The sequence below is a fragment of the Onychomys torridus genome, chromosome 2 (genome assembly GCF_903995425.1).
Source record: "Onychomys torridus chromosome 2, mOncTor1.1, whole genome shotgun sequence".
In the NCBI taxonomy this organism is placed as follows: domain Eukaryota; kingdom Metazoa; phylum Chordata; class Mammalia; order Rodentia; family Cricetidae; genus Onychomys; species Onychomys torridus.
Genome location: NC_050444.1, coordinates 65,003,584 through 65,026,520, shown reverse-complemented (window position 1 = coordinate 65,026,520; position 22,937 = coordinate 65,003,584). Strand labels below are relative to the sequence as shown.

The 22,937-nt window shown below is 41.9% G+C and overlaps 1 protein-coding gene across 1 annotated transcript in view; it reads right to left on the bottom strand.

The window, feature by feature from the left end:
* Melk (maternal embryonic leucine zipper kinase) overlaps positions 1–22,097 on the bottom strand; it is a 73,209-nt gene extending 51,112 nt beyond the window's left edge. Inside the window, exons 1-8 of the mRNA XM_036179368.1 lie at positions 21,953–22,097; positions 18,050–18,145; positions 15,724–15,809; positions 13,224–13,340; positions 11,732–11,875; positions 10,374–10,442; positions 7,722–7,814; positions 1,895–1,993 (exon numbers count right to left, since the gene is read on the bottom strand). Of these exons, the coding sequence (XP_036035261.1) occupies positions 1,895–1,993; positions 7,722–7,814; positions 10,374–10,442; positions 11,732–11,875; positions 13,224–13,340; positions 15,724–15,809; positions 18,050–18,107 (666 nt within the window). The 5' untranslated portion in view covers positions 18,108–18,145; positions 21,953–22,097. The remainder of the gene's footprint in view (positions 1–1,894; positions 1,994–7,721; positions 7,815–10,373; positions 10,443–11,731; positions 11,876–13,223; positions 13,341–15,723; positions 15,810–18,049; positions 18,146–21,952) is intronic.
* Between the last annotated feature and the right edge of the window lie 840 nt (positions 22,098–22,937).

The following is a 22,937-nucleotide window of genomic DNA, read 5'->3' as shown; positions in this document are numbered from 1 at the left end:
GCCCAATTCTCACTTGTAGGATTTCTACCAAATTCTTCCTCAACTGCTGCTGCTTTTACTTATACACTGATATTATACGGCATTCTTTGCCCTTTCTTTTTTCAGACAGCCCATGGTTGACTCCAACAAGAAAAGACCCTAGCAGACAGTCATTAAGTTGCATCCTCTGTCCATGTCTTGCCTCCATATGCAGACACGTGCATAAGCACACACATAAACATACACACGTATATTACTTTCTCCCAAGGTCCACTGAAGAATCTAACAACCAGCTGGGAATCTAGTCTGAGGGATACTCAATGAATCTAAGCACACTGAGTTCTTTAGTTCACTCACTTTATTCTTCTAATTCAATTCTATCTACACAGCTTCTTTTCTGTTCTTACACTTAGCTCCCCTATGTCTCTTCTTCTACTGAACTCTCACTGTTCTAAACTTAGTTCTCCCTCATCTTTGTCCTCCTCTTTGTTCTTTCCAAGCATATACATACATACATACATACATACATATATACATATACATACATATATATCCATTCATTTACAACTTGTTAGTAAAAAACTACAAAGTAAACTCTCTCAGGGACAAGTATTCTGATAGGAGTCACACTTGGCAAGGACTTGGCCAGCTAACTGGTGACTGACAATAGCTGTAGGTTGTAAAAAGTTCTGGCTATCTCTTAAAGGGATAGCTACAAGGGTTACAAGAGAAGACATTAAACCAATAAGTGGTTTAAGAAAAAGGCAAGGAATATGTGTACTATTTTATGTGATTTTTCTGTTAATCACCTGACTCTCAGGACCTATACATAGTCTACTTGCATTAAAAACTGGTGTAGAAATAAATACAAAGTGTTGTTATTTGAATCAGAGTTGGGGGGTGCCAGTGGAGGAAGCTTAGGGCAACATAGGTACTATTGATCTCTTGAAGGACTAAGATATAAAGCCAAACACCCGCAATATCACTTCTAGTTCACTAACAATTCTTCTAAAGAGTTTTGATCCAACAAGGCCAGGCACCTGTAATTCTGCTCTGTGAAAGTTCTATGAGGACACTTTGTCTGGCCAGTTTTACCTTGTTAGTGACTAGGGATAGAGAACAAGACCTCTAAGTGTCTACAGTCCACATGGAACAATAGACCTAGCATGAAGCATATTTTAGTATGTTTCTATTCATAATTATACAGTTAAATAAGAAACCATCTTCTAGACTATCCACAATTATGTGTGCCCATAAGATAGGTTGACCTTCTAAACACTAGTAGTCATCTGCTGTATACTCCCATGGCCTCTTGCTACCAGCAGCTCTCAATATATGTATTCACATACATACAGACACACACAACTCTTAAACAGGAAAAGAATCTTACATATTTATTTCATTTTGCAGCAGCCTAAAATATGGAACACTTTCAGCTTGTATTTTGTTAAACATTTTACTGAATGAGTATGGGAGATAAATATATGTATATTTATATTAAAATATATCATAAACATATATCTTGGTAAATTTTCAAAAACTGGATACAAAAAGTATGACTGGAATCCAGATCAAGAAAAAGCAGCCATGCCCAGCAGTGATGGTGCACACCTATATAACTGCAGCACTCGGGAAGCAGAGGCAGGAGCATCTCTGAGTTTGAGGCCAGTCTGGTCTACAGAGTGAGTTCCAGAAGAGCCAGGGATAAACAGACAAATCCTGCCTCAGAAAAAAGAAAAGAAAAGAAAAAAAAGCAGCCTCCAACTCCATTCCTTTTAACCATGGCCAAATAATACCTATAGTCTTAACTTCTAACAGGCCAGAATGTTTGCCTTTTGGTACTTTTATCCATGGGAGCATACAATAAGCAGCACAGAGAGCTTTTATTCTGAAATTCTGTACCCATAATACTCACCATAATCTTCTTGTACAAAGCCATGACATTATCATCATCAAACGGTAGAAATCCGCACATAAGAACATATAAGAGGATGCCCATACTCCAAACATCTGCCTAAGAGGGAGAAAAATAGCATTAAAACACATTTCCAAAAGGCAGGACACAAAGAGAGTCACAGAATCTTCACAAGCTGGAAGAGCACTAAGAAACCAGCCAATTCAACTTGCTCATTCTACAGACAGTGAACACGAAGCCCAGAAAGGAAGATTTGTCCAAAGTCACTGACTCAATGGAAGACCTCCTGACTTTCAATTTAGTATACTCTAGATACATGCTAATACTGAATAGAAAATAATTCCCAACTGGCTAGAAACTGAGCCACGATAAGGAAACGAAGCCAGGTCTAGATAATTTTAAGGCTACCAGGGGCTAAGGTTATATATGAGGATTATATAAACATCTAGAGGGTTGTCAAAAACAAATCTGAGAACTTCCTTGTCATCTGCAAATGTAATTAAGCCATGCTGTAAAATCTTTTGTATATAGAGAGATCTTAATAAAATTCAATGGGTGACTTTTCCAATGTGTAGGCTAGAAATTAGCCTGCCAGAACAGCAGCACTACAAATCCTAAACTCCAGAAAGAAGTTTACATCTTTCTGAGGTATCCTTGAGTCTCATGAGTCCTGAGTAGTAACTAACTATTTGTTCAGGCAGTACTTGACCTGGATCAATAATAATGTCACATTATTAGTCATGGCTTCTGTGGTGGCTAATCTTGGTTGTCAACTTGACCACATCTGGAATCAACTAAAACCAAGGTGCTGTTGTTGCGTGATCAGATATTCGAGGTGTGAAAACGCACCCCTAAATCTGGGCCACACCTTCCAGTAGCAGCCTTAGGGCATGAAAGAATGAAGCTTTCTTTTTGCTGCTTGCCCTTACTCTCACTGGCAAATTTGTCTATCCTGCTGTGAGACTGCTATTATACCCAATAGTCAGGAGTCCAACACAGATCCTCTCGGACTCCAACACCAACCAGACTGGGACTGCAAAGACACCCAGGCTCATGGACTGAACAACTACTAGACTCTTGGCCTTCCTGTTGTGAGACAGCCATTATCGAATTACATGGACTACAATCTATAAATCAGTCTAATAAAGCCACATTGTTTTTTCCATTCTGTCAGTTCTATTCCTTTAGAGAATTCTACCAGAGCTCGCTTGCTAAGGAGGTAGCCCAGTGATAGAGTGCCTAACTGTAAGTCACAGCTTTCAACCTCATTTGATCCTTGGGAAATTTGTAAGAAATAAGAAGAACTGCATGTTTTACAAAGGGGAAAAAAAAAGAAGAAACAGTTAAGATGACCTAGGCAGCATCACATATCTAGGTGGTACATAGGCACTAGGTAACCAGGTAACCCAGCCCTGCCCAGTGAATCGCATCAGAGTGCCAGCCAGGATTCTGTAACGATGCTGAAGTGAAAAACCTGCCTTTCAAGTCAACAAGTGATCTGTGTTCCAAGCTGTAGATCAGAAGTTAAGCAATTATACCTAAGAGGTGTCGGCCATTTCATTTATGAAGTTGAGGCAATGCAGAAAGAGAACATGGTCTTGTCAAATACCATGAGCGGTCAAAACAGATTATGTCTGAGATTATACTAAAAGAAGAAAAACAAAGTATCGTAGTGTTTCCATAAAATCTACAGTAGCCGGGCGGTGGTGGCACACGCCTTTAATCCCAGCACTCAGGAGGCAGAGCCAGGTGGATCTCTGTGAGTTCGAGGCTAGCCTGGTCTACAGAGTGAGTTCCAGGAAAGGCGCAAAGCTACACAGAGAAATCCTGTCTCAAAAAACAAAAAACAAAAAAAAAAAAAAGTCTACAGCAGCCTGCTGAAAAGAAACAGACTTTCCAGTTAACACAATCAGGCATCTCACATCACTGTTTCAAATTAGATAAGAGAACACACTAATTAACTAAAATCACAAGCCAAAGCAAATGTAAATAAGCCTACCAATTGGCACGTAAGGCCAAAATAACTAGGGAAAAATATCTGAAACATTTCCCATGAGAAATTTGTGAAAGCCTTAAGAGACCCTGCCATGGAAACTGTCCTAGGCAGGATAAACACCAGAATTACCTCAACTGCTTACTTTAAAATGAAGCACTATTCTTAAACAATCAAACCAAAATCTCCAAGGGTATAGGCCTGAGTTCTGCATCATTCAAGCATGACAATGGACTCCTTGGTACAGTTCTTAAGACACTATCTCACAAGGACAAAAAGTCAAACTCAAATGGACAAGAATACTATTTAAGATCACATAAGAGGGCTAGAGAGGCAAAATAGTTAAGTGTCTGCTGCACAATTACAAGGACCAGAGTTCGAATCCCACAACTCATGTAACAAGTTGGGCACCCTGCACATGCCTATAAAGTCCAGGTCCAAGGAGAGCCGGGACAGAAGGATTGCAATGAACTGTTGGCTTCCAACCTAGCCAAGGAGCCTCAAGTTCAGGGAAAGCCCTCACACACATAACACACACATACTTTTTCTTTAAATCACACATGCTATTACACAGATAAACCTTGAAGGCATTATGTTACGTGAAATAAGATATTCACAAAAAATTATTAAAATTATATGTGACGGGTAGTGGCGCATGCCTTTAATCCCAGCACTCGGGAGGCAGAGCCAGGCAGATATCTCTGTGAGTTCGAGGCCAGCCTGTCCTACAGAGTGAGATCCAGGATAGGTTCCAAAAGCTACACAGAGAAACCCTGTCTTGAAAAACCTAAATAAATAAATAAGTATTAAATGTGGCATGGAATAACCAAATTCAGCGACATGGAGAATAGGACAGAAGCCGGAGGGGTTGGTAGAAATGGGAGGAGGTACTGTTCAGTGAACACCAGGTTTTAGCTATACAAGGTAAAGAGAACTATAGAGCTTCATTGCACGACAATGTAACTATACCTCACAAACTGAACTGCAAACAGTTACCATGGTAGACTTTATATTACGTGCATTTTTCCAAAGTTTAAAAAGAAAGAACTAAGGGGATATAGTTCAGTTGGTAAAACACTTGCCTAGCATGCATGAACCCTTCCTTGATTTGATCTCCAGCACCACTGAATGCGGTGACATGTCCATCATCCCAACACTTGGGAGGTAAAGACAACATCAGAAGCCTGAGCTATATGAGACCTATTTCACAAACAAGCCAGGCATTGTGGTACATACCTTTAATGCCAGTACTCAGGAGGCAGAAGCGGGGTTGGGGATTTAGCTCAGTGGTAGAGCACTTGCCTAGCAAGCACAAGGCCCTGGGTTCGATCCCCAGCTCAAAAAAAAAAAAAATTTAAAAAAAAAAAGGAGGCAGAAGCAAGATTTACATAGTGAGTTTCAGGCAAACCAAAACTTTATTGTGATACTCTGGGAGGAGGGGGGGCGCGAGGGGATGTTGTAAGGAAAATGAAGAAAACCTAAGCTTTCCAGATTTAAAAAGAACTCAAGAGTGCCAGCAAGATGGATCAGCAGGTAAAGAAGCATGTTGCCAAGGCTAACATAAATTCAATCCCCAGGACTCTCAACAGTGGAAGGAGAAAGAGAAAACCAACTCCCATAAACTGTCCTCTGGTCTTCATCTGCATGTACAATACATACATACATACATATATACATACATACACACATACATGCATACAATTAACTAGAACTAAAGAAATATGGTAACCAATGCAATAAGGATATAAAGAGTATCACTGGTACAGATAACACACTTTACAGGGGTCTGCAGCCAAATGGCTTAACCCTATAATCCCAGGAGTGGTGAAGGGAAGATGAGGCAAGAACACTCAACAACTCAAGGCCAACCTGAGCTACCCAGTGAGTTCCAGACCAGCTTAGGATACAAAATGGGTTTGTCTCTGTAGATAAATACCTTCTCATATAGGCATGAGGGTGGGAGTTTACATCCTCCAAGTCCACATAAAAGCCAGGCAGTGTGTCTTCCAAGCCTATCACCTGGAGCCAGAGACAAGTGACTCCCTTGTCACACTGGCTACCAAAACTAGCTGGAGTTGGTGAACTACAGAGTTCAGTAAGAGACCCTGCCTCAATAATGTAGACGCTATCAACCTGATGTACACCTATAAACACACATGTGAACACACACATACACACACCAAAAAGGAAAGGTCCTTCCTGACTTTCAGAAAATATACATACATAAAGCTGCAGGCTTTATAACTCCAGTTACTACCCAGCCTGCTGCTCTCTTGAAACATACTCAATAAACTATTCTTCCAAAACGAGCAAATAAATAAATAAATAAGCATTTTCTTCTAGAATAAATAAACAAATAGGCATTTCCCTGCCACCGCCAAGTCTCCCAGAGACAGGGACTCAAGTGCATTCAAGATTCAGTGTGACCCTACCCCATGGCCAAAAAAGGCACTGCTGCTAAAGGTGTAATGGATGGCTTTACAAGAGGTATTTAAGGCCACACTCATCCATGAAAGCCTAGCATATGAATGCACAGAAGTGCCAAAGCCTTAGACAAGCTCCAAGCACGTCTTTGTGTGTCTGTTTCCAATTGTGATATGCCTATGTATGTCAGGATGAAGAAGGCCCTTTATGCTGAGCACCAAATCAACCTAAAGTTACCAAAAGCAGAAACTAAATGATAGGTAGGCCTCAGAACTCTCAAGGAGGAAAGCCCCGAGTGGTTGGTTGGAGCTACATAATGGGTAAGGACTATGGCAAAGACTCTCAGACCAAGAGGTCATGGAAGAGCACTTCAAATGCAAGAAATGAATAAATTAAAAATTTGGCTTATTTAAATAAAAAAACAAACAAAAACAGGCTGGCAAGATGGCTCAACAGATAAAGGCACTTGCTACCAGGGCTGACAAGCTGAGTTCAATGTCTGGAACCTTAACAGTGGAAGGACAGAACCAACTCCTGGAAATTATCCTCTGACCTCCATATGTACACCATGGCATTCACTGCCCCAATATACACACAAAGATATAGTAAAGAATTTTTTTAAAGAGAGACAATATATTAAAAAATATAAAGTGTACATATAGTTATAACAGAGTATTATGTTCAGTACACATTCATATGGTTAAAAAAAGGATCTGCATAATATGTATGTTCTGAGAAAGAAGCAAATGAGGAAAAATAATTACAAATTTAAATAAAAATATGCCAAAGTTCTTAATTCTATTTTTGTATAATACTTTAAATGTGAGATCAAAATGAAGTCACTAAAAATATACAAATTCCCATTTACTCCTGTTCTAAATTAAGTAAGCTGGTATTTCCAAAGTTCTCCCACATAGCACTTCTCCCCAGAGATGTTCCACAAAAAAGTGGATTCTACAGGTAGAGAAAACTGGGACCAGCTGCTACCTGGGCTGTTTCCCCTCCAAAGGTCCCACTGTACAAAAGTGCATGCAAGACAGGAGACGCTCAGCCCAGCAACACCCAACCTCTGACAAGTCATGTTTTATTTCTTTAAAACACTAACACAGCAACACTTGAACTCCAGAGAATAAGAGGGGCTGACTAACTTGAGGGAGCAAGTGTAAAGGAGCAAAGCCAGGCCTTCTGAGCAGGGACACATGACAGGACCACTGGCTTTGGGGTGTCAGCTACAGTTGAAAGGTAGTTTTTTCCTGTGCTAACAAATATCTTTGAAAACTAGGTTTGCCACTGTAGCACTGGGCCATAGCTAGCTGACCTAACCAGCTCAAACTGCAGAACACTTTAGACAAAAAGCAACTACAACAAGGATGACAGAAATATGTCCCCAAACTAATCAGTAACAATTACCTCTGATCCAAGATACGATTTGCCTTGTATTAGTTCAGGTGCTGCATAAGCAAGACTCCCACAGCATGTCTGTAGATGGTAGTCCTTGTGGCCCTACCACAACATAAAAATGAAACATTTATTAGTTACAGACCCTAAGAATAGTAAATCTCAAGTTAGGCATGGTGTGTACATTTGTAATCCCAGCAGCACTTGGGTAGTAGAAGCAAGAGACTCAGGAGTTCAAAGCCAGACTCAACTACATAGAAAGCTTGAGATCAGTCTGAGCTATGTGAGACCCTGTCTCAAAAAACAAAAACAAGCATTAAAAACATTCAACTTTGATAAACTCTCCCCTTTGAACTAAGGGGGGCGGGGGACACACCAACCACCACAAAAAAAAAAAAAAAAAAAAAAAAAGGCTGGAGAGATGGCTCAGAGGTTAAGAGCACCAACTACTCTTCCAGAGGTCCTGAGTTCAATTACCAGCAACCACATGGTGGCTCACAACCATCTCTAATGAGATCTGGCACCCTCTTCTGTATACATAATAAATAAATCTTTAAAAAAAAAAAAAAAAAGGCTAGATGAAGAACCAGCCCATGCCATGCATGGTGGTGCACACCTTCAATCTCGGCACTTAGGAGGCAGAGGCAGGAAGATCTGAGTTCAAGGCCAGCCTGGGTCTAGTCTATAAAGTAAGTTCCAGGACAGCCAAGGCTACACAGAGAAAATCTATCTCAAAAAAACAAACAACAAAAACCTATTCCAAATAATCAAGAGATTTCTGCAAATGTTCTTTGTATATATGTACATGCACATAGACCAATTGTGATCCTCTGGATTTCCAATACCACTCAACCTCACATGAACAAGATCTTTTTCCCCTTAGTTAAGTCAAATCAAGTCCATACTTCCTTAGATACTCATTTGCACAGTAATTAACCTCATACCCATCCAAACACCCATGATTTCCTACCCCCAAGTATTCAAGGAATACCCATACAATTTAAGTCCATTATCTTTTTTTTTTTTTTTTAAGTGCTAAGCCAATAATGCTGTTTGAATTTCTGGAGATATTATTAATCATATGGAGGAAGTTCTCTTCTTTTATTTTATTTTTATTTTATGTGCATTGGTATTTTGCCTGTATGTATGTCTGTGTGAGGGTGTCGGATCCCCTGGAACTGGAGTTACAGACAGTTGTGAGCCACCATGTGGGTGCTGGGAATTGAACTTGGGTCCTCTGGAAGAACAGCCAGTGCTCTTATCTGCTGAGCCATCTCTCCAGCCCCTAAGTCGATATCTTTAACATCAAATCTTTACAAATACAGAAGAATTTCCTTTTTGTTCACAGGAAGAAGCAACTGGTAAGTAGGCGATTCATTGCTAATCTGTTGTCCAGACTGTATAGTAAGACAAATCACCACCTTAACTGGTGATCTGCCAACCTCTCCTGCTCTCCCACAGAAACATAGGCCTTATGAAAATGAAGTTGCTCCTGCACTCCTATGCTGAGCCCTGTAGGGTGCAAAAGACCTAGAAACCTTAAGATTTTATTTACAAAGGAAACATGCCCAAAAGAGAGAACCCCACAGAGGCCGAGGCCATCTTTCCCAGACCACCCCCATTTTCTTAGATGGTGTCCATGTGAGTTGAATCGGTGGCAGCCATTTTTAAAAAAAGGCTAATAGTCTTCTACAAACATTCCCCATCCATCTCCTGTGGAAAATATACCTTATCTGTCAAAGGTTGATCTTTATATGCTTTATGTCTGTAAAAAAATTTAAACTGCATTCTGAGTCATCTGCTTCCCAGACACAAGCCTCCACTGATAATCTCAGAATAGACATCAGTGGGAGAAGAAGCAGAAAGAAGCAGACATTCAAAACTGAAGAGGCAAAATCTGCTTCCCTCTGCACCTTGCTAATTCTGAGGTGCAGGAAATAATCACGGGACTACAAAGGGCTGAGAGGAGTCTGCAGTTCCAACATTCTTAATGAATGTAGACAGCTCATTTTAGCAATGGAGTGGCATCATTAGAGAACCAGGAAGGACGCCTCCAACAAGCAGCCACACAGGAGACCTGCTGCAGACAGCAGAGCTGAGAAGTCAAAGTCACCTCAAAGAGAAGTTAGGCTAGGGAACACCAGGACTTACACATGAGATGCAAACTAGGGGAATCCCAAGCAGTATAAATGTAGAAGTCCAAGGCCATCCATTCCCCCTCTTCTTCACAAGAAAAGGGGAATCACCTCAGAGTATAACTAATTCTCAGTTGTCAGTAAACCATCTGGGTACTAAAAACTAGATACGCACCAAATTCTCAGCTTCTGCACAAATGAACAAAGGGATCATCTAGTGGTAACATACTCAAACTGCAAACACGTGATTTAGTATTCATAGTGTAAGGGCTTCTTATTACCTGGCATCACAGATTCTTATAGCTTACCTGTGGGGACAAATCCTAGCCCTATAGTGGTGGCTCACAATCTTGGCTCCATCTCAGAATTATCTAGCAAACTTATAAAACTACCAATGCTAAAGAAAAAAATTAACGTTTTTCAAAATGGATTTAACTTAGCTCAATAAAAATTAAATGAAAGTCAGTGCAAAATAACATACCAACAGGTATACTTACAGACATAAGTGTATTTTTATTTTCACACTTACCTTGGGTTTTGCACAGAGACCAAAGTCAATCAGCTTTAATTTGTGATATTCATCAAACAATAAATTTTCCTAGAAAAACAAAAATATTTTGATAACTGTATTCTGATTTCCTTATATCATATCCTACCTTTAACTATTTCTAAAACTGATTTAGAGTTGTTGCTATTCGAGGCTGAGATCCAATAGAAGTTAAAACATCACTAAAATCTAATGAAAAGATAAGAAAAAAACAAAGATGGGGATAAGCACACACCTTTGACCCCAGTACTCAGGAAACAGAAGCAAGTAGATCTGTTTGAGGCCAGCATGGTATACGTAGTGAGTTCCAGGTCAGCCACGACTACATACAGAGACCCTGTCTCCCCCACCACCACCACCAAAAGGAAGAGAGAGAGAGAGAGAGAGAGAGAGAGAGAGAGAGAGAGAGAGAGAGAAGACTGGAAACTGGAGATGTAGCTCAGAGGTAGAGCACTTTCCCACAAAAAGAAAGGGAGAGAGAGCAGTGTGTGGGGAGACGGCTGAGTGTATAAAGAGCCTGCTGTACAAACATGAGGAAGCCAAGCCCAGACCCCAGCACCCATGTAAAAAGCCAGGCATGACAACACACACCTCTAATCCCAGCACTGGGGAGGGAAGATATGAGTACCCCTGAGGCTCACTGTCCAGAGAGTCTAGGCAAAATAGCAAGCTCTGGGCTCAGTAGGAGATTGTTTCAAAGAATATGGTAAAGAAAAAAAGGAGGAAAAAGCATTCCTCCTTAGCACTGAGGGCCAACTACAGTGAAGACAACCTCTGCCAAAGGCAGAGCTGAGACCAAAGAGTGAGGTATTAAAACCTGAAACAGTGGTAACACTACCACAGACCCTCTTTTTACAAAGTTACATTTAAATGTATCACCCACCTTAGAGCCTAAAGACTGAAAGACTGCTTTCATTTTTCATCAAGTCTTTAAAATTACAGTCAGTCAATTCTACTGAACTGCTCACTGGTATTGGTTTGAAATTAAAGGAATATAATCTCAGCATTCTAAGTGGCTAAGACAGGAGTATCTAAAGCTGGGGCTAGCCTGGGCTACATAGGCAGACATTGTCTCAAATAAAAACAGAACACTGAATAGAAAATATTGGAAGGCACATCTTTCCCAAGGATAAAACCTTGATTCCAAGGGCATCCAATGTCACACACGACTGACAGGTGATGGAAATGTTAAGAAAGAAAAATGGATGTGACAGATTCTGACTAAAACAGAAAAACTAAGGAGCAAAACTGGTGGTTTTTAACAGAACACATGGACATCTGAAAATAAGAAGCAGACCACACTCATGTCTCAGGTGGGCACCTGTGACAGAGTCACTTACTGGCTTGAGGTCCCTGTGGGCATAGCCCTGGCTGTGCACATAAGCAACTGCAGACAGTATCTGACGGAAGACAACTCGGGTCTCCTCTTCCGACAGGCGATCCTGGGAGATTATGTAGTCGAACAGCTCTCCTCCCGGACAGTACTTCAACAGCAAGAGTCACACAGTTACAGCTGACAGAAATCACTTCCCAGGAGTGGAAAGTAAAAACCATACCGAACTCAGTATTATTAGTTTGACTTTAAAGGCAAGGGAACTGAGTAAGCATATCTAAAACTACACTCTCAGGATCCAACAATTCAGTAATTATTCCAGGAAGGAGAACAATAATTCTTCCCTTGAGCAGTTTTACTACCAATAAACAGAAGCCAAACCAACTACCACTGTGATTTTAGAAAGCTCACTCAGGGCTTTATATTTTTATAACAAAGTACTAAAACTCACTCTCAAGTTAACATACCAACATTTAGTACAGTCATCAAAAATGAAAAGCAGCAGTAATTACTGTTTCTCAAGCAATTACTGCTGGTCATTGTCAAAAGGCAAGTGTTTTTTCAATCTCCCTACAAAGGGCCCATTAGGGGCCAAGGAGATGGCTCTGTGGTTAATGCATGCTGAACAAGCATAAGGACCTAAGTTCAGATCCCCAAGCACCCACATAAAAGCCTACAGTTAGCTGGGCGATGGTGGCGCACGCCTTTAATCCCAGCACTTGGGAGACAGAGGTAGGCAGATCTATTACTCTAGCCCCAGGAGATCCAACATCCTCTTGTAGTCTCCACAGGCAACACACACACATACACACACACACACACACACACACACTCACACTCACACAGAGAGAACATAGACAGAAATGCAGACAAAATAATCAAACTTAAAAATAAACTGTATATACATAAAGATATACATATTAAATGTCACAGTGAAACACATTATGTATAATTAATATATACTAATAAAAGGCACAAAAAGGGCCAGCAATATGGTTTTGATCCCAGGAACCCACATAAAGGTGGAAGAAAAGAATCAGTAAGTTATTTAAGCATTGGCTTTATTAACCTAACGAAACCTAAAATCACCTGGGAGAAGTCTCAGTGAGGGACTGTCTATACTGGATTGGCCAGTGGGCATATCTGTGGCAGACTATCTTTTTTAAGTTCATTGATGTGGAAAGCCCACTCTGGGTGGCACTATTCCCTATTCAGGAGTCCTGAGCTGTGTTAGACTGGAGAAGTCAAGCTGAGCACTAACAGACAAGCAAGCATGTCTTTATGTCTCTCTGCTCTGCTAAATCTGTGCTGCCTTGACTTCCTGGGACCCTGGACTGTGGCTAACCCATCTTCTCTAAGTTACTTCTTATAAGGATTACATTATCATGGCGACAAAAATGAACAAATTGATTCTAATTTTTCAGGTAAGAAGATAGAATTCTCTCTCAACTACTGAAAAAGTTAACAAACACTTTCACTGTCTGGAAACCACCACTAACCTCAAGAACCATGAATATTTTGTTTTTTGTCTCTAGCACATGGTAGAGCTGACATATATGCTGATGTCTCAGATTCTTCAGGGCATCAATCTCAGTTTTGACTCGGGGTAAATCACTCTGTTTGACAAAACATCAGTTCACATAAGCAACAAATTTCCTGGTAAGTGTTCCAAGTATCAATATCAATAGTTTTAATACTAGATAGGAAAACCTATCAGTAGCTCTAAAACAAGCTGCTCAAAAATACAGAAAAACATTTCAAAATTAGTGTTCTGAAGATACAGCAAGCTCAATGTTAGTGTGACAGTTAATCTGCCAGGTTGAGTGAGTGGAGATCAGCAAAGCCCATACTAGCAGTGTCTGAGGACTCAGAGAGGACCTACGCCAAACACGGTGGCACCACTCAATAAGCTGGGGCATGGGTGGGATAGAGGAGGTTGCCCACTAGCAGAGGCACGCTCTGTTTCCTGGTGCTACAGAGGCACATGCTCAAACCACTGTGACATTCAACCTCACCTCAGGCCTGAAGCAGTAGATCCTGGACCCAAACAGGAGACAAAACTCAATCTTTCCCCCTTTTAAATTGTTTCCCTTAAGTATCTGTCACAATGGTAAGTAAGAAGCTAGCTGACATAGGAGGTCAAGAGTACAATGCCCACAATTCTGAAAGAATCTCGGACTACTGCAGAAGGTGGCCGTTCCACACAAACCAAGTACAGAGATCTCATTAGCAGGCCTGGATAGAATCTAGCAGCCAGAAGGCTTCGAGAGGACTGAAAATCTGAGGCCAACCTGGGTTACAAAGTGAGTTATATGTCAGTCTGGATTAAAGAACAAGAAAGGAGTCTCAAAAAAAGAAAAGGAGGGTTGGGGATTTAGCTCAGTGGTAGAGCGCTTGCCTAGTAAGCACAAGGCCCTGGGTTCAGTCCTCAGCCCAAAAAAGAAAAAAGAAAAAAAGAAAAAAAAAAAGAAAGAAAAGGAAAAGGAATTCATTCATTGTAAAAATACCTTTTCATTATGTCTGTTATTGAGGTCTCATTGTACAGTACTCACTAGCCTTGAACTTGCTATGTGGACCAAGCTAACTTTGCACTTGGAGCAATCCTCCTGCTTCTGCCTCATGAGTGCTGGGATTATAAGTATGTGCCTCCATGCCTGGATCCAGATTACTTTAAAAATGCAGATCTTTACTTTGTGAATGTGGTATATATGTGTGTGGCATATGTATAAGTCCATGTGTATGCACATGTGTACACACACATATAGAGACCAGAGGTCAACATTAGATGTCTTCTTTAATCGTCACCCATCTATTTCTTGTGACAGGGTCTTTCTTTGAATCTGGTGCCCACCAATTAGGCTAAATGGTGTACACCTTACCAGCACTGGAATTATAGGTGTATAAAGCCACCACGCTCACACTCAGTTTTTTATGTGGGTGCTTGGGATCCAAACTCATGTTCTCATTCTTTTTTGCTTTTTCAAAAAAGGGTTTCTCTGTGTAGCCCTGGCCGTCCTGGAACTTGCTCTATAGACCAAGCTGGCCTCCCACTCACAGAGATCTGCCTGGCTCTGCCTCCCAAGTGCTGGAATTAAAGGTGTGAGCCATCACCACCAAGCAACTTTCTCATTCTTACACAGCAAATATTTTACCAACAGAACCATCTCTTGCTTTTTAAAAGTTTTTTTATTACTATTTTTAAGTATGTGTGTGTATGTGTGCATACATGTGGGTATGTGCACATAATTATAGGTGTTCCAGGAAGCCAGAGGAGTTGGATCCCCTGAAACTGGAGTTACAGATGGTTGTGAGTGCTGGACGCAGGTGATGGGAATTGAACTTGTGTCCTCTGAAAGTGAACAAGTACTCTTAACTTCTGAGTCATCCCTTGAGTCTCCAGATCTTTACATTTTGCTATGCAAACAAGGGGACTAGAATTTGGGTCCCCAGAAACCATATAAACGTCAGATAGATAAGGCAGCTTGCTTAGAATTTCACCTTCAGAAGACAAAGACAGGATCCCCAAAGCAAGCTGTCTAGCAAGACTAGCCATATCAGCAAGCTCGGGTTTGACTGAGAGACCTTGTCTCAAAAAAGAATCAAGTGAAAAGCAATCAAGGAAGATTTCAGTATCAACCTCAGGTCTCTGTACATGCATGGGCATACACATGCACGCATCCCTACACGTGCGCCTACACACATGCCATGCATATATACATTTAAAAAGCTATATATATTCCTTTACTAGGGCATGATGACACACACTGGCAATCCTAAACACTCATGAGGCTGAAGCAGAAAGATCACAAGTTAAAGGCCAATCTTGACACAAAGTAAGTTAAAGACCAGGGCTATATAATAGTGAAACCTTAACTCAAAATAACCTTTTTTTTCTAAATGTCATGAAGGATAAATGGTCAATGTACTATAACGCCCATATGACAGTAGAGCCGCCCATTACTTTATACAATTAAGGAAAAAAATTAATTTCAAACTTACCCCTAGAGCATTTTTATCCATGATTTTTATAGCTACCATTTCTCCAGTGAGGATATGGCAGGCAAGTTTAACCTTTGCAAAGCCACCTAAGTATAAAAAAAATGAATAGGAGATAAACAGGGGCCCAAACACAGATTTTTTTTTTTTAAACAACTCAGCAAAATAAAATTCTGGTTTATTGTTGGACATTGTTTCACACATACATCAAATAGGCCAAAAACAAAAAAACAAAACCAGCAACTTCATAGACAAAAAAAGGAAGGAAAAAAAAAAAAAGAAACCCTTTTATCTTTGGCCTTTTTAACCATCTCATACAAATCAACTACTTATAGTACAGCCAAGCACATATTTTTAAAAAGGCTCTTTCAAGCCACATTTTCCTAGAAGTTTGTCTTTCCTTTGTCACTTCCGACAGGTTAGCCATGACCCCAGGTTCTTTTCAGCCTTTCTAGGTCAGCAGTTCTCAACCTGTGGGTTACAACTCCTTTGTGGGTCAAGACCCTTTCACATCATCACAAAACACAGATGTTTACCATTCATAACACTAGCAAAATCAGTTACGAAATAGCAACGAAATGATTTTATGGTTGGGGTCACCACCACCTGAGAAACTGTACTAAAGGGTCACAGCATTAGGAAGACTGAGAACCACTGCTCTAGATGGAGTTTTCTTCTTTCCGATCATGAACAGTAAATAAAGAATAAATAATAAAGAAGCAGGGAAAAAACCCTCACTCTTTAGAAATACACTTTATGGAGCTGGAGAGACGGCTAACAAGTCACAGCATGCTTGCCACTCTCACAGATGACCAGATTAGTTACCGGCACTTACGTCAGGCAGCTCAAAAAAACTGTTACTCCAGCTCCAGAGCAGCCAACACCCTCTTCTAGGCTCCTCAGCCACACACACACACACACACACACACACACACACACACACACACACACACACGTTACTCACACGCAGACCACACACATAAACATAAGTAAAACTAATGAATCTTTTTTTTAAAGATTTATTTATTATGTACACAGAAGAGGGCATCAGATCTCATTACAGATGGTTGTGAGCCACCATGTGGGCGCTGGGAATTGAACTCAGAACCTCTTGAAGAGCAATCGGTGCTCTTATCCTCTGAGCCATCTCTCCAAACCAATAAATTTTTTTAAAAAAATATACTCTATGGTAAACATTGCAATTAAATTTTCTTTACTAACATGCTAGAACACAACATAAAGTTACTGAGACTGACAACAAATTATATAAAACTTCACTGAGCTTAAAAACTATGAAGGTAGGGCTGGAGAGGCTGCTCTTCGAGAGGACCCTGGTTCAATTCCCAGCACCTACATGACAGCTCACAACTGTCTGTAACTCCAGTTCCAAGAGACCCGACACCCTCACAGACATACATGCAGGCAAAACATCAATGCACATAAAATAAAAATAAATTTAAGTTTCTGATAGCCTCTTCCAAGATCTCCCCTACTGTTTTCCCTGGAGGCTGGCTGGGCACAACATCCTGGAACTTCATTTCTCTAGCACTCCAAGTACTCCGTCAGCAAATCCCACCTGCTTACCTTGGGGAAAACATACCAACGACTTCCTTGGGGGAAGGAATCAGGTGGAATCAGGTACTAACTAGAAATGGCCCACGTCTTCTCTGAGCAGGTAATGCATGACTGTGCATTCATGTACTCGTTAACATCTGCGCACTCTGCATATTTTATTGTCTGTTCTAATTCAGTCTCACTAGCTTCCCCTGTGCTGCCCAACAGCTTCCTCCTCTGCCCTTGTCCTCTTCCACCCCATGTCGTCTTCACCTGAGCTCAAGCAGCCAGGATGACCTTTGGAAACAAAGGTCAGACCATGCCTTAGCTCGAAACTCCCCAAGGACTTTGTTTACAGTAAAAGTCAAAGTTCTTCTGACTTCCGAGGCTTTCTCTAGTATTCCACCCCTGTTCTGCTCTGCTTAGTAAATAGAGTAGGTAAAGCACCAGGTGAGATGGCTCAGCAGGTAAAGGCACTTGGCACACAGGCCTGGCAACCTGCGTTCCGGCCCCAGAACACACATAACGGTGGAAGAGAACCTACTCCACAAAGCTGTCCTCTGACCTCCATATGCATGCTGTGGCATGTGTCCCACATACATCATACACACAAACACACACACAATAATAATAAAATAAATTTAAGTTTTTTAATTGTAGGTAGAAAAAATTTAAGCTACTTCAATTATACTAAAAAGCTCATAACTACCCAAATAGACCATACCTCCAATTATTTTATCTGTACTCTGCCTCCAAAAAAAGTAATAATAATTACCTGTCCCAATAGTTTCATATAATTCATAGTACTTGAGAAGTTCATCATAATCTTTCATAGTCCACCTGGAAGTTTATTCAAAATGACAAAAATAATCTGTAAAACAGAAAAAAATTGTACATGACCAATAAAAGAAATACCACTTTTTTTTTTTTTTTTAAAGTTTGTTGAGACAGGGTTTCTGTGTAGCCTGGCTGTCCTGGAACTCACTCTGTGGACCAGGGCTAGACCAGGCAGAGATCCGCCTGCCTCTGCCTCCAGAGCACTGGGATTAAAACTGTGCTCCACCACAGCCCAGCTTCACCTCCTCCATTTGTAAATAGAGATAAAAATAAATCTTAGGCCGGGCGGTGGTGGCGCACACCTGTAATCCCAGCACTGGAGAGGCAGAGGCAGGTGGATCTCTGTGAGTTCAAGACCAGCCTGGTCTACAGAGCTAGTCCAGGACAGGCTCCAAAGCTACAGAGAAACCCTGTCTCAAAAAAACAAATAAATAGATAGATAGATAGATAGATAGATAGATAGATAGATAAAATCTTAGGCATATGAATGACAGTGAAGCAGTAATTAGTCATATTAAAAAAACAGTAACAAAAACCCCTGGATTCCTGCCTCACAACATCCATACAAATCAAGTTCAGATAAAAGACCTGAACATATCCAGGTGATAGTACTTCCCTGCAATCCCAGTACTTGAAAGGTAGAGAGAGAGACAGGAACTCAAGGTCATCCTAGACATAGCAAGCTCAAGACCACCAGGGCTTCAGGAGATTATGCCTCAAACAACAACAAATCCACTTAAAATCAAAGACAAACTAGCTCAGTGGGTAAAGTCGCTTGCCACCAAGCCTGACAACCTGAGTTTGATCCCTGGGACCTCCATGACAGAGACCAATTCCCATAGTTGTCTTCTGACCTCCACACATCTGTGCACACACCGAGTAAGTGAATAAATAAAGCTTAAAAAAATCAAAATTTAAAAAAAAAAAATTACCTTTCCAAAAAAAAAAAAAAAAAATCAGAAAACACAAGACTGAGCTCAGTGGCACACACCTATAATCCCAGCATTTGGGAGGCAGAGTCTTGAGGATTATTACTCCAAGTTTGAGACCAGCCTGGTCTACACAGAGAGTTCCAGATCAACTGGGGAAAAAAACCCAGGTGTGTGTGTGTGTGTGTGTGTGTGTGTGTGTGTGTGTGTGTGTTCATTCAGAATTCCTGTACAATCAAAGACACCGTCAAGAAGAAAACAGAACCAGGTATGCTGATACCTACCTACAATCACAGCACTTCGGACACCAGAAAGGAGGATTTGAAGTTCCAGAGTAGCATAGGTCACACATAAGATACTACATTAAAATGGAGGGTTGGCAGGAGGATTGAAGAGAGGCTTGGCAGGTAAGAGTGCTTGCTGCTCTCCCAAGTTCCTAGCACCCATGTTAGACTGCTTACAACCACTGTAACTCCAAGTTCAGAGGATCCAACACTCTCTTCTGGCCTCTGCAGGTACCAGCATGCTACAGTCACGCAGACACATACATGTAAATTTGATTTCTTAAATTTGTAATTATTGTGTGTGTATGATAAATGTGCATATGGGTGTGCACATGCCATAGCATGCGTGTGGAGGTGAGAGGACAGAGAACAGTTTTGTTCTCTCCAATCCACCACAACATCTCACCAGGCCAGATTTTAAGGGAATATGCTTAACTGCCTCACTAACACAGAAATCTCTTATTGGTCATTTGCCAGTAAGACAAATGTGGGAATGAAGCAGAAACCCATCCCAAAAAAACTGGAAACACAGAACTAAGGAAGTCCAAGACACGAAATAATAGCGGTTTAGAGGTCAAGACATGGCTCAGAAACTCCTGGGACCCCTGTTCAAAGAGAAGGAGTGGGGAGAGCAGGAGAAAGGAAATGGGGGAGCTGGGGGATATAAATTTGATTGGAGAGCTGTCTGCTATAAAGTAGGCTAGCAAACCCAGCATGGAGACTCAGGTCTGCAATCCCAAAAGTCATAAATTTTCTCCACCGCCTAGGCAGCTTTGACTTTCCACACTTCCTGCCTAATCCCACCACACACACACACAAGATTACACAGTGTACCACCAGGCTTGGCTCATAATTAACTTCTTCACAGATTTCTCTCAAAGGACTCTTAAACTTCCAGTTCCTAGGAAGAGACCAGCTTGCACAAATACTAAAACCTTTTCTCCTGTCTACCGTGTTCCCTCAAATCACCATGGCTTTAAGTAACGCCACTGTGGGGCTGGATTATATCTATTAAATCCAGGGAACATCATTTTTGCTACTATGAAGAAAACTAGTAATCCTGGGCACTGGTGGCACACACCTTTAATCCCAGCATTCAAGCGGCAGGAGGATCTCTGTGAGTTTGAGGCCAGCATGATCTACAAAGGGAGTTCTAGGACAGCCTGAGCTGTTTGAGAAACCCTGTCGCAAAAAAGAAAGGGGGGGGGGGGCACTAGCAATTATAGCTACTATATTTGACCTCTACATTTCTAAATAATCTTAGACATTCTGTTTATTTTCTAGAAATTGGAATAGGAAACAAGAAATACTTGTGATCAGAGATACCTGACTACTTGTCCATTAGTGTACAAGTAAACCAGACCCCTAAGTCTGGTATCTGAGTGCCCCTCCAGTTGTGGTGAAATAGAAGAAATGGGGCACATGTTATAAACTTGAGGAAACATGGCATCAGCTAGACACTGGGAGATTTGTGATGAAACTCTAAGATACTGTGGCACATGCCTTTATACCAGCCCTTGGGAGGCAGAGGCATGTACATCTCTGTGAGCTGCAGATCAGCATGGACTATAAACTAACTGAGTTTGTTTTGCTACTAGTGTTATGTTATTTGGGCCACTATCACTTGCTACAAAATACATTATCTTCTTCACATGAGACACTGATCTGGCCATTCCAAATGAGAGTGCGGAATGCCTTATAATTTGGCCTTAGAATACGTGGAGTAGCATCCTTCCTGCTCCCTTGCAGGTTTCTGAGAACAGCATACAGAGGCATTCACTCCAAAAGGCATTTAGGGACGAATCTGCCCATTGAGTTGGTTCACAATAGATAAGCAGGAGAGATCCACTGTTTCCACGACGGTGTAATAAGCTGTTCCGATTTCTCTCACACCTCACCAAAACATGAACAAAAATCGGGAATCTACGCCTCTAAGCAACCTGTCAGGCCACTCTGAAACCCCTCCCCTCCTCCTACTCCACCAACTACAGAAATCTACCCAAGGTGGGACTAGAACACTCCCTCACCCCACGGCAGTGTGAGCCTGCTGCCCTGGAACGCCTTCTCTGGGAGGTTTCCCTGTGTTCTCCTCGGCAGGAGCCCCTAGCTGCTCCGTTTACTGCGGTGGCCTCGGAGCACCCTTACAATATGCGCGTCTCGGGCCACTTGCTTTGAGGAGATGTCGGGTGAGCAAGGACTTGGACTCTGGAAACGGGGATCACATATATCCTTTTTAACTGGAGCACCCCCAGGGAACTTGGTAAAGTATCCCAAAGCCCTTCTCTGAACCGCTTTTGCGGACAGTCAGGAGCACTGAAAACTCCATCTATAGTAACTCGGTGCGCGGAGCACCGGGGTGGGGAGCGCCCACGCCCGTATTCCCCAGCCCCCGGGAAGGCTTTAGCTACAGTGAGTTCAAGACCAGCCTGGACTCCACAAGACTACGTCTCAGAACGGCAGGAAGAAATTTAAAAATAGAAGCAACCACCACCACCAGTGAAAACCCTGGGTCGAAACCTCTAGAAGTTCTCACAGAGAACCGCACGGGTGGGCGGGACCCCGGGGGCAGCTCCGTCTCCCGGCCGCGCCCCACAGCTCAGAGCCCGGTCCGCGAGTGGGAGAACTGACCTGACGGGCGGCAGGCCCGGCGGGACCGAACCGGACAGAAGGTCGAAGCAGCCGCCGCAGAACCCAGCAAAGCAGAGAGCAGTCGATGGGAATCTTCACAGGATTCAAGCTCCAGCAGCTTCCGCCCGCCAAAGGAATCAAACCTCGCGGGCCGGAAGAGGCGGGGCCCACGGGAGCCCAAGGCCCAGTCCCAGGGAGGTGGGGCGGGGCCGGGAGGGAGTGGGCGGGGCTACAGTGGGGCGGGGCGAGATGGGCTCCAACTTCTAAGGGACACTAGGGACACTAGGGAGGGTGTTCAATTTTCAGGACCAGAGGTGGCTGGGTGCTCCCTTGAAATGCTGGCTGAAGACTTAAAGCCTTGCCTCTTGTCTTTTTTTTAAAGATATTTTTATTTATTCTTTGACAATTTCATACATGTAGACAATGTACATTGATCACATCCACCTAAATCTCCCTTCTTGCTCCCCAAACCACCCAAAACCCACTTATCTTCCTGTCCTGTTTTTTTTTTTTTTTTTCTTGGTAGCTTGCTTCTACTAACTGCAGTGTGTATATCTCATAAGGGTATGAAAATTTTTCCGGAAGACATCAACCTGTTAAATTTCACATAATCAACTTTCTTATGGTCTCTTTGTTTTTTATTACATTCACTTATTCGTGTGTGTGTGTGTGTGTGTGTGTGTGTGTGTGTGTGTGTGTGTGTGTGTTTGAGCACACGATCACTGCACACATATGGAGATTAGAGGACAGCTTTCAAGAGTTGGCTCCCTTCTTCCACCATGTGGGTCCAAGTAATCAACTCAGATTGTCAGTGTGGCAGCAATCTCCATTACTCACTAAACCATCTTTCTGATCTCTTTTTCTCCCTTCTGGTTCATAGGGAGCCAAACCCTCCCTGGCCTTGACTAGTCTAAGCAAGAACTCTAACCTTGAGCTACTTTCCCCCATCCTGTCCATTTCCTGATCCTTACTAAAATCTGTTGCT